The sequence below is a fragment of the Bactrocera neohumeralis genome, unplaced genomic scaffold, assembly GCF_024586455.1.
Source record: "Bactrocera neohumeralis isolate Rockhampton unplaced genomic scaffold, APGP_CSIRO_Bneo_wtdbg2-racon-allhic-juicebox.fasta_v2 ctg1027, whole genome shotgun sequence".
Lineage (NCBI taxonomy): Eukaryota > Metazoa > Arthropoda > Insecta > Diptera > Tephritidae > Bactrocera > Bactrocera neohumeralis.
In genome coordinates, this window is record NW_026089632.1 from 14,466 (window position 1) to 26,983 (window position 12,518).

At 33.5% G+C, this 12,518-nt stretch overlaps 2 protein-coding genes across 3 annotated transcripts; one reads left to right on the forward strand and one right to left on the reverse strand.

The window, feature by feature from the left end:
• Positions 1–515: 515 nt before the first annotated feature.
• On the reverse strand, positions 516–3,051 carry LOC126766407 (histone H2B.v2-like). 2 transcript variants are annotated; one of them, XM_050484202.1, is made up of 5 exons: positions 1,848–3,051; positions 1,612–1,785; positions 1,386–1,555; positions 1,176–1,326; positions 516–1,112 (listed from the first exon to the last, which is right to left on the reverse strand). In XM_050484202.1, the coding sequence occupies exons 1-5, from the start codon at positions 1,915–1,917 to the stop codon at positions 994–996; spliced, it is 684 nt and encodes a 227-aa protein (XP_050340159.1). In that variant the 5' UTR covers positions 1,918–3,051; the 3' UTR covers positions 516–993. The 2 variants fall into 2 exon arrangements, with proteins under 2 accessions (XP_050340159.1, XP_050340158.1); XM_050484201.1 differs by having other exon boundaries at positions 516–1,118.
• Positions 3,052–10,091: 7,040 nt separating this feature from the next.
• LOC126766411 (uncharacterized) lies at positions 10,092–11,463 on the forward strand. The gene is made up of 3 exons (XM_050484204.1): positions 10,092–10,874; positions 10,931–11,111; positions 11,168–11,463. The coding sequence occupies exons 1-3, from the start codon at positions 10,773–10,775 to the stop codon at positions 11,461–11,463; spliced, it is 579 nt and encodes a 192-aa protein (XP_050340161.1). The 5' UTR covers positions 10,092–10,772.
• Positions 11,464–12,518: the final 1,055 nt, after the last annotated feature.

Consider the following 12,518-nt stretch of genomic DNA (forward strand, 5'->3'; position numbering starts at 1 on the left):
ACATTTTCCCCACTTTATGTTTGTTAAGTAAAAGTTATTGCAGCGCTGCATCACTTATTCCTTACCTCGGGTGGGGGGTAATAAATGATAGGCACTGCTATTTTACTTGAAATATTTCTTTTTATGTTTTCTTTTACCCCTTACCACTAGGGGGGAAGTAAAATGTATACATAAAAATAATGTTTTTTGCTGAGATTGTATTTCAAATCCAATTTTATTTTCCTTGCTTATATACAATTTTTAAAACTATCTTAAATAATTAAATATGTGAGTATGTGAGTATGTGTGTATGTTTGTATGTATTGCAGATTATTCCCTGCAAAAAGTGAGTCCAGTCTTAGACTATATAAAAGACAGTCTTTCGTTGGCTTACTACCGGACCAAGTCTAGACCAATCTCATGTAAAATCATAGGACCAATTTACACGGAGCATGTCCTAGGCTTGGTCTACCAATCTCCCATTTATGCCGTCGACAGTCCAGACCAAAGATAGACGGTTTGGTCTATGCATAATACAGTCAGATGCTAGACCAAGTAGACTGTAAAAATAGTGCCTATTCTGGTCTATATATATTGCAGACCAAAGTAGATAGGCATTATGCAGCCCGATTGGTCTATGCATACGACAGTCTCATTGACAGACCAATCGACCTGCACAAAAGCTATTTACTTTGGTCTATGCATTTGACTGTCTTATGCATAGACCAATCGGACTGCATAATACCTATCTACTTTGGTCTGCAATATATATTTTTCTAAAAATGAAAATAGCTGGTTTTTTATTTTGGTTTTTTTATATTTTTGATTTTATTCATCACATTTCGTATAATTTAAACATTTAAAGTCTTCTCTTCTTAAAACTAAGTATAATTTATAATAATGATTTCAAAAATAAAAAAAAAAAAATCCTCAGAAAATGATCACATATTCAGTAAAAAAAAAAAATCTGTTTTTATACTAAAACTAGATAAAAAAAAAGTCAATAGTGTTATATTAGTTATTTCCGATTTTTAGTTTATTAACTGTGGTTAATCTATACAGCCTTTTTTTAACAATGTGGAGGCATTTCGACAGTTGCTTATCGGGCTTTTCTGACGTCGCCGACAATCCACCTGTTACTAAAAATAAAAGAAATTGAAGAATATATTTAAACAAAAATTAATTTATATACGTACTTATAATCACATCATACAAGGAAGTATATTTTTTGAGGCAAATCTTGCCATGGACGCCGCCTACATTGACTTCGTTGCACATAGATCTGGAGATAATTTTCTCAAAGTGCTTTTCAGGATCCCCCTTTAATAAGTGTTTTATTGCGTTAATCTGAAATGTTCATTCAAAATTATTAGTGGAATTTACAATAACTCAATTATTAAACTTACATATTCATTGATGTTCACCTGATTTATGGCGTTATTGACGCTTTCCATTTCTTCAATGGTTTTAATAAGGAAGAGTTTGCTCAAATTCCTCATATCTGCGTCCTTATTAACAAGAACGCTTAATTGGGCGCTTTGCTTTGCCTGAACTTCCATCATTTTTTTAAGGTAATCTGGAAAATAATCATTTTTAAAATTATTTGCATCAAAATTTTATTTAAAAAAATACCTAGCATGTTGTCAAATTTGGTGTTCAAATCGTCAATTTTAGCCTCCAAAAATTTGCACCTTTCACAAGTTTTGCTATTGCTGTTGGGGAAGTTGGTATTATTATTGGTTTTGAGATAGTTGTTGTTATTGCTGCTGGCGCTATAGTTGTTTTCGGAATGAATTTGCGAATCATCTATAGAATTATTTTAAAAATGATTAATCTGTTATGAAAAGTTAGAAACAAAATATACTCACAAAATATTATTTCATTCTCTTTGAAGTCAAATTGTCTTATCTGATTTGGTTGTTGTTGAGTCATTTTCATATAAATATGTGGTTTTTTTATATTATATTTTTTATATTATATTTTTTTATATTCCTTTTGTTTTTTGTTATCTATTAAAAAGTGCAGCTATTTAATAAAGGCAATAGTAGAAAATTTTGTGAAGAAGGAAGCAACATCAATTTATATGCTACATCATCTGCTTTAAATTCTTCAATTTCTTCAGATAATGAATCCGAAAGTTCTATTCCTAGAGCTAATGAAGTGAATGGAGCTGTAAAGAACGGATGGACATCTTTAAACCGGACTGCTTCCAATATTATTTCTCCTGCATTTGACTTTTAAATTTTTTTAATTGAAGACGGTATATCTGGCAAAATAACGCAAGCATTATCTTGTGTCTTTGAACTTAAATAAAAAATTTTCATCCTAAAACTTGTAATTATATTATTTTTTTCTTTAATTTCTATTTTGCTTTCATTGAAAAAAATTCTGAAATTTCATTTATATTTGCCAATTGTTGAAGAATTTGTGTCGGCTTCCTGACATTTTTTTTTAATTAATTGCAAATGATTTTAAAAATCATATGCTGAAAATGTGTAAAGACAACCCAATTCTTCAACACAGTCGCAAATATGGAGTAAACCATGGACGTTGTACGATACAGACTCCCGGCCAAATATAACTGCAAAATTGTCAACAAACAATTGTAACATAGCTCTGGCTGTACTCAAATTTCGTAAATAATTAGATGCACAAGAAAGAAGTCTACACGCGCAATGAAGAAGCAGAAATTCATAATAAAAATCTTCGTGCACGTGGTCTTTTAACAATAAGATTCCAGTGTAAAGCAGAAATTATCGAAAGTCTGTTGCTTTTCAATGGTGAATTTCTTTGAAACTCCTTGGAAATCTTACAAACTCTTTTGGAATATATTTCCTTATCAACTTAAATTGGGATGACATTTGTTCTTAGCTACTTTTGCTCATTTTGTACTTTGATTTTTTTTTCAATAAGGTAATCAACATTTTCTTGGTAACACCCATGTCAATGAAATGTATTGGATCCAATGGCACTTTACTGATCATATTTAAATTTATTTTTTCCAAAGGTGATTTTGAAGAAATAAATTTATTCAAATGATGATCTTTATATTTTCTTGCAGCAAAATCAGCATTTGTAATTAAATTCCCAACTTGAGTGGAATACTCTAATTTTTTTTTGTTTTTTGGCTATTTGTGTACATTTGGAGCAGCCATGAGCTGATGAATGATGAGCAATACCACAAACAAAAGATTTTGCTGGTGCATCACATATCACATCTCGTACATTCAGTGGAATAAATTTGCCATTGGTGGCAACTCCATTATTTAATAAAATTTCCAATTCTGCAACAAAACTCTCAAAATTAACACAAATATCATCAGGTTTAGTTTTTCCTTCGTAGATTGCAACAGGAAATACAACAGATTTATTACAGCTAACCATCATAAATCACCAGGGTAATCCGTCAATATTTATGTCTTTGTTGATATTTTTTCCAATTTTTTGTTTACTTGCATCAAGGAGATACAGATAGACGGACTTAACGGAACATCTAATCCACTTTCATTTAAAATTTTCAAAAGTGCACGCAGATTTTTATAAGATATTCTTACATCTAAATGCCATTTCCTAATTTTTTCAAGGAATGTTCTTGCTTTCAGAATTTCGTCATGAATTTCACAATTAAAGCTGTCTTCAATTGTGTTTTCAAGAATGGCGACATGACGCTCTTCTACCGCGTCATTTGGATTTTCGCTACCACTTAAAAAATATTCATCACGCTTCCTCTTCACTAATCTTCTCATGTGCCTTTTAGAATAACTCATTTTTTATTGATTATTTTAATTTAATTATATAAATTATAGCAATTACATTTAAATTTTTATAAATTTTTGTTCAACACTCACAATTCAAAACGACACGTGTTCACTTGCAGCCTTTGTTCTTTTTTGTGCTCATTAACATAACAAGTGAATATACGAGTATTTAGTCGTCATTCGGCAATGCAAAACTACATGCCACCATCTAGTCACATTGGTCTAGATAAAAAGTAGATTTTTCTATCTATCTTTATACCACTGATTTTGTGTTATGGGACCAATGCTTTTTGCAGGGCTGTTTATGCTGCTTGATATGTTTTATGCTACATGGGGTTGTTTTCAAGTGTACAATTTAATACATGTGCTTGTGTCCTCATGCATTCTTATTATTATTAGATGTGCTTTGCATGTAAATGCATTATGTATATATGTATGTAAGTAACACTAAACACAATTATTTTAGTTTAATTTAAGAAATATTTATTTATTATTAAAATGTTACTCGTAGCTTGACTGTTGACATCAGAAGAATTAAGTTTACCTTAAGACAGTGAGTCAAATTCCCGCGAGGGAGCATATAGCGGTAAAATAATACAGCAAATAAATATATTATATGTACATATGTTACTCCTCCCGGCACAAGAAACAGCAATATCCTTATTGCGTTTGTTTGTATGCTACAACTGTTGCTTAAATTAAATTACAATAAAGAAAATGTGTACAGTTTCAATTTAAAAACATAAGACTTAAACGACAAACTTACAATAACAAAATTGCTATTTTAACATTATTACTTAATAACTTCATTGTATCTTAAAAACAATAGATAAAAAATTTTACTTAACGATTTAAGTAGTTCTGTACAACATTGTTAACAATATCATAGAATTGTAAATTTAATAACAATTCTGCTTTGACTAGCTCTACTTTTCTAAACGGATTATGTGTTTTTTCCAGACGTTTTCTTGAATTTTCAGCGTTGATTAAGTTAGTGTCTATAGGTTTTTCTGTGCGTGTCTTATTCGCATTATTTATTCTATTTTCTTTCGTAGGTTGAGCTATAAATTTCGGTGCTAGATGATTGAAGAAAATGTTAAATGGGATTTCACCGGTTGTAGAATATATTATATTATGGTTGTATGTAAAAAGAGTTTGTTCGATTTGCATGTACCTTAATTCTTTATCTTACGAGCTATTAATTATTCTTAGTTTTACATTAAGGGTTTTGTGAAGACGTTCGATACCTGCAATGCCAGTCTTACCAGTGGTTACTTCTATCTGAATATTTAGCTGCTCACACCAGTTCTTAATGTTAACATTATTTATTCCATGATCTTGATCGATTTTTAATATTTTTGGCGGTCCCATGGTATTTTTATTAGCGCTCTTTTTGTCTCTAACCAGTTCAATGTTTGTACTTCTTCAGCAGTTCCAAATTTTGAAAACAAATCAATACAGGTAAGGTAATGTCTTTTCTCCCATTCCCAAAAATCAATTACAAATTTTTCTCTGATTTCGTAAACAGGAGGTGTGATTTTAAAGGGCAATTTGTGGGTAATGTAATCATATTTACACCTATTGCATAATTCACATTCGTTAATAGTTTTACTAATTTCTTTTAAATAGTTCGGATAATAATATTTATGTTTAAAACGATTAACAATCTTCTCTATGCCTTGATGAAGGCCTTCTAAATGAATTTCAAGAATTTTAGTTTTAAATTCCGAATAATCTCTAACATTTTCGAGCTCTTTAGTTGCTCTCAATATTTTGTGTGTTCCATTGTTGATTAGAGTTTTAAAAATATCTTGAAATTAAAAATTTCTCTATTATATTTTTTATTCGACCGCTAGTTAAGTCAATATATTTAATTGTTGTAATACTATTTCTAAAAATGTATTCAGTTGGCAAACTATTTTCATTGCTTTTTATCAATCTCAGTTGTCGTTTAAATATATTCAATATATTCTTTCCGAAATAGGAATATAAGATTCAGAATCTTTTGTTGGGGAATGAGTAGTAGCAATATTAGATAAAGTATCACCAAAATATCAATCTTTAAGTTTAATACGTGATAAAACATCCGCTACATGGTTTTCATTACCTGGAAGATATTTGACATCAAAATCGAAATCATTAAGTTTCCACTTCCACCTTTGCAGCTTAGTGTTTGGTTCCTTCAAATTGTGGAGCCATTGGAGAGGTCTATGGTCACTATTTACGATAAATTTTCTACCATATAAATATGAGCGAAAATATTTTGTTGCCCAAACAATAGCCAAGCAACTCTTTCTCCGTTGTGGAATAATGTAACTCATGTTCATTAAGAGTACGACTTGCAAAGCAAACAGGATGACCTTCTTGACTCAAAACAGCTCCAAGAGCTACATTTGATGCGTCGGTGGTTAGAGTAAACATTCTTTCCGGGTATGCTAGAATTGGTCCTTTTGTTATAAGAAACTTCAGTGTATCTACAGCGTTTATATATTAATATTATATAAGCACTGAGTTAAAGGTTCAGAAATGTTAGAAAAATCTCTAATAAATGTTCGATAAAAGCCAACTAATCCCAGAAATTGTTTCGAGAAATTCGGTTTCTTTCTTTAAAATTCCGTTTTTTCAATGTGGATTTTTAAATTTGCTTCATAAAGCATGTAAAATACTTTTTCAAGAGCATCCATGTGTTGAAGTACGTACTGAATACAATTATGTCATCCAAGTACACCATACAAACTTTTCCGATCAAACCATCTGAGACTGTATTCATCAGTCTTTGGAATGTCGATGGCGCATTCTTAAGACCAAACGGCATACGTAAAAACTCAAAATGTCCATTCGGTGTAGAAAATGCTGCTTTCATTCTATCCCCTGTATCCATTTCAATTTGATGGAACCCCTTTGTTAAGTCAATTGTACTAAAGTACATGCATTTCCCAAGTTTATTTAATATTTCATCCATAATAGGAATAGGATACTTGTCACTTACAGTAATATCGTTTAATTTACGATAATCTACTACAATTCGCCATTTTTGTATATTAGAAACATCCGGTTTCTTAGGTACAATCCAGATTGGTGCAGAATATGGCGACTTGCTGTGACAAATCATACCTTGAGCCAACATTTCTTTAATTTGTTTCTCAACTTCTAAGTTATGTACTTGAGGATATCTATAGGAACTGACATATATGGGGTCTTCGTGCATTGTCTTGATTTTATGTTTAATTTTATTAGTGAATGTTAATGTATCACCTTCTATATAGAATATGTGTTTATATTTACATAACAGTTTTTTATACTCAAACTTTTTTCTTTGTTTATTTAAATTTTCATAAAAACCGTATGTTTTTGGATCAGTATTATTTATAAATTTATAAATAGCATCATTTAAAATTAAGTTTTTATTAGCAACTAGTTGACTCGGCGAACTTCGCACCGCCTAATTATTGGAGGCATATTTAGTAAGTCACAAACACACGACACAATACTTTTTTAATTTTATTGAAATTTGCTGCTTTTAGATTTTTAGGAATATTAAAGAATTATAGTATAGATGCACAGCAAAGAGACGTTAACATTTCAAGTGACATTTTACCATATACAATTTTTTTTGAGTGAATACTGACAAATATTTACACTATAACTATCAAACTACATCTGTCGTTTTTTTTTGACGATAGCCATGGTTAGGAAAAGAAGAAGAACTACATCTGTCATCGAGAAAATAAAGAATTCAAACAACTATAATATAGTTATAGTGAAGCTATATATCGCTCAACTCCTTAAAATGCATTGTCCGTTTTGTAAAAAGTGGATGGAACGGCAGAAAAAAAATAATAACTGTCCAGATTGTATTAAATTATTATTACGACGAATGCTACAGCATAATCGCTGTTACCTTCAGATTTTGTACCAAGTGTGGTAAGAATGTAGAACGAATAATACGCGTGAACAGGGCAAAAGTACAAAAAAATATATTAAAGCAAAAGCTGCTATCTAAACCAAAACACGTTTCTACAATGCCATCTTCATCATCTGAGGAGACATTCTGTGAATTAAATTTATCGGCCGAAGACATACAGGACATTCAAGTTATTGAAGACTGCCAAAAGCCCAACATCAAGAATGTTCTGTAAGATATTGATGTTATTGAAGACAGCCAGCAGCTCAACATTGATGTTCTGATCGAATCAGATTTGTCCGAGTCGCCTAGTACTTCCACCATATTATCATGTCCTGGCGAGCCAAGTGGTTCCCAAGTAGATGAAAATAAAGAGTTACTAATAAACGTTGACATTAAGGATCCAAATGCACATATTATATACATATTAAGTCATTTATTTATATTTATACACTTCATATACAAAAATTTAAAATTTTCTTGGATGTGCTCATTTCTGGACTGTGAACATGATAAACAAATCTTTGCTTAAAATAAATACAACACAGTTATGATCATATACAGTTAATTAATATAGTGCTTTCTGGTATACAATATTTTTAGTTTTTTTTTTTGCGGTGCGTAAATAAATAAGGATGTTGGTTTTCCGACACGCGAACACGCAACGTATAATTGTCCATGTGCGAAACAGGGAAACTCTAAGTTTATTCCGCAAACTTGAACGATTGGCCTTGCGATTTATTTATGGTCATCGCAAACGCCAGACGCACGGGAAATTGCAACCTCTTAAAATCAAATGGCAAATCCGTTGGAATCATAGATATTCGTGGGATTAAGGCATCCTCTCCTTTGTATTTTCTTTGGATTATTTTAGCTTCGATGATGTTATTCATGAGTTTCTTCATGGTGGTAGTCCAGGCAAGTCCAATGAATTTAAAGATTCTGTAGGATAGTTGACTACGTCATCCTGGTTTGTGGCCGTGTCAACTGATTTGTACGTAAACAACTCTCCTGGAAGGAAATTCTGAATGGTAGCATTGAGATCATCGACATCTTTGTTTTTTGCTGCCAATATTGCTTGCTCACTTAGCCAATCGTGGTTATTATATTGTTGTTTAATGTCCGGAAAAACACGCTGAATAAGCTCCTTTTTCGATTCTGTGAAGTGACAGAAATCTGTGGGAAAAGTCATTAATCCGGTCGAGCAGTCAACTGCGACCTTACCATTGCCAATATCCAGCAACTGCTTCGAAAACACAGTCGCAGTTTGATCTTGTTGCAAAAACACTCGCATGTTAGTAGTTAATTGTAGTGTCTTTACGTGCCGCCACAAATTTAATGATTTTAGACATGCGTATATTTCGTCAGCAACAGTCGATCGAGGAATTACTGGAAGAGTCTGACGAAATTAACAACAGTATCATAGCTCCACCAAAAATGTTTTGGTTATCACGTAAATCTTTTAACGTCCTATCTAGTGCCTCCAGCGACCTCTTGTGGGCCATTGTGCATTCGTCCCAAATTATCAATTTGCATACTTGGAGAGTCTTCGCCATAGCGCTATTTTTGGCAATGTTGCAAACTGGCGTTTCGTTGATATGCATGTTTAATGGTAATTTTAAGGCTGAATGTGCAGTTCGTCCGCCTTCTAATAAAGTTGCTGCTATTCCAGATGAAGCCAACGCTAGGGCTACCTCATTTTGCGATCGGATCTTTGCTAATAGCAATGAAATTAGGAACGTTTTCCCAGTACCCTCAGGAGAATCAAGAAAGTAAATCCCCCCAGACCCACTGTTTACAGCTTGTGTTAAACGATCGTAGGCAATCCTTTGTTCTTCGTTCAATTGCGGAACAGTTGTGCGAACTGCTTCGGTCATAGCTTGAGTATCGTACTGGAGTTCTCTTTGCAACTCATGGTTTAATGCATCTTGCATAGCACGATTGGGTGCTGTCAGGCCCAAACACGACAATACTTTATTTGCCATCAACAAACACATATCTTCTATTATGATCAATGTGTCATTGTAAATCTCTGCCGTAATTTCCAATGTAGGATTCAAAGTTTCACAACGCACGCGATGCAACACATCCTCAGACATGTCATCCCTATATTTCATCCACAAATCATTCGGATTTGAGGGGAAACATGTCGATATTTTAATCGCAAACAGTGTGCGAATTTGATGCGGCGATGAAGATATCACGGAATCCTTGAGCGTATCATCCCAATGCGAATCGTTTTCAAGCAACCGTAATAATTGACACGCCTAACGGTAAGTCGCACACAGATGTCCATCAACTGTTCGCAATTGTTGAAAAGATGTCGGACCAGGAACATTCACCAATAGCAATCTAAGATAATAACATTCATCGTTATTAGGATGTACTTAATATATACGGCCTATAGGTGTTTTGTCGGCTCTTATTACAATATTATGGCTGTCTGATGGCATCCGATGCCGTGCCATTTTGAACATCTTCACTAATTCATTATTCTCGTGAAGAAATGTTTGCTGTTGTTGGACAATGATTCGCTTGACGGTTGGATTTTGACCACAACGTGTATCAACTTCCACATCTTGATTGCCCATAAAATAAATTTGCAAAAATTTATGATCTGCATCTGGCACTAGCAGCATTGCCCCCAGTAGGTGATGAATTTGTCCTTGTATCTGTAATTGTTTAAGAACTGGTTAAATTAATTGTGATACAAATAGGAATTAGAATTTCACTAAAACAATTATGGTATACTACCTTGAAAGTAGGCATGACCCCGTCTTGTACTACATGCGTTGCACCAAACGATGTCATTTGGAAGCAATTATTAGGGGTAATCATAATCCGGTGCAAATGGTCTTGCAAATGCAAATTTCGGTGCAAGTGCAAAATATTTTTACACCATGTTCTTAAACAAAAACAAATTGCATGTGTTTTGCAAATGCAACACTGTTATGCAAATGCTACACTCAACCCCTATTGTATATGTGCAAATTAGTATAGCATTTCAAACAGCTGATTTCTTTTGCATACATATTTGTTTCGATTTTTGGCACGTCAGGAAAAATTTTTGGTAAGAAAAGTAATTTGAAAGAATTAACAATTTAAAACTTAATAAAACTATTTACAGCAAAATGAGCGATAAAAAAGTGAAAAGGGAGCGACCGAACAAAAAATGGACGAAGGAAGAAATCAACAAGCTTTTGGATTTTTTGGAGGAAGCAGATGAAATTGAGGTAAACATTTTAAGAATTTTGAACTGTATAAATGCTTATTTATTTACTTTTATTAGGCTCCAACAGCACAATTTTTTTACAAAAAATGCATTCAGGTTAAGGGGATCGAAGCCACGTGGGACTTGCTGCGGTGGAAGGTACGCCACCTAAAAAGTACATTCAATAAAGCGAATGATTATCGCACCTCAACTGGCGCTGGAATTGATGAAATGGATGTGGGCGTTGGCAGTTTTGAAGGTAAATAATAAGAATTGAAAGTGCTTTGGAAACTTAAATGATTAAATCTTTTACAGACAAAATTGAGAAAATGTGCCCCCATTACAATCGGCTAAACAAAATTTTCGGAGCTAAATCGCATGCGCAAAATAATTTCTGCGCTGTCGACACGCTTATCGTGCAATCGACAATTTCTGCTTATCAATTTGCCATTCAGTCATGTCTTTCCACCGCAATTTACCGTCTAGCCTCGCCATCCACCAGCAATATCACCACAAATAATCTCTCCACCAGCAATATCACCGCCAATAGCCTCGCCGCCAGCAGTTCCACCGCCAACAGTTTCGCAGCAACCACTCCCACTTGGGGCTGATTTTCCACAATCAGTTAAAACCATGGCTAAAAATATGAAAATGCAGGCTCCCAAAACATCAGCGGCTTGTTTGATGGTTTACCAGCAAAACAGAATGGAGTTTGAAAAAGAAAAGCTTCAATTTGAAAAAGAAAAGTTGGAGAAGCAGCTAGAACTATCAAAAGCTGTAATTGAGTTGAAAAAAGAAGAGCTAAAACTTCAGAAAATGAAATTGGAGCAAGATGAAAAAATGAAAAGGCTAGAAATAGAAAAAGACGAACGAATAGCTATGTACGAAATAAAAATGAAATACATGAAGTAATACAAAATTTAACTTTTTTACTTTTTTATTCAAACATTAATGAATGTATGGCTAGCCTTTTAGTTTCCCCTTTTCTGTTTGGTTGTACATCTTCGCTTTCCTCACCGTTGTCATCAGTGTACGTGGTGTCCTCATCGAGATTTGTATATTCGTAGTTTGTGCTGTCATCCTCTCGTAGTATGTTGTGAAATATACAACACACTACAAACCAATCACAACATAGATTGTGGCTTTCTTTATTTATAAGGCGTGCTCTGAACTCCTTAAGACTGCAAAACCGCTCCTTCAATAGGCCGAAGCAATGCTCGACTCGAACTCGAAATTTACTGTGACGCAAATTGAAATTAATTCGAGAACTTATGTCTAGCACTCGAGCATTACTTCGGAATGGAGTTATCATAGTTTCAAACAAAGGATAGGCTGAGTCACCAGCTAACCACTGCTGTGACGAAAAAAAGTGTCTTTTTGCAAGAAAAGTGAGCTGCTGCGGTATACTCTCGCATCATGCCAACTGCCAACATGTCCCACCATTACGTCTCGTATTTTAAGTTTATAATCGCAAACTATTTGGGCTTTGATAGAGTATATGTGCTTACGAGAAAAGAATGATATAGGATCGATAACTGGCGATTCTGCTAGCTTAATCTCCGTACCATCAATATAGCCAATGCAAAATGGCATTTCGGAATACGTAGCATGACAATTTCTGATCGCTCTGTTTCATTTGGCCAAAAAAGGAAGGAGTCTCTTAACC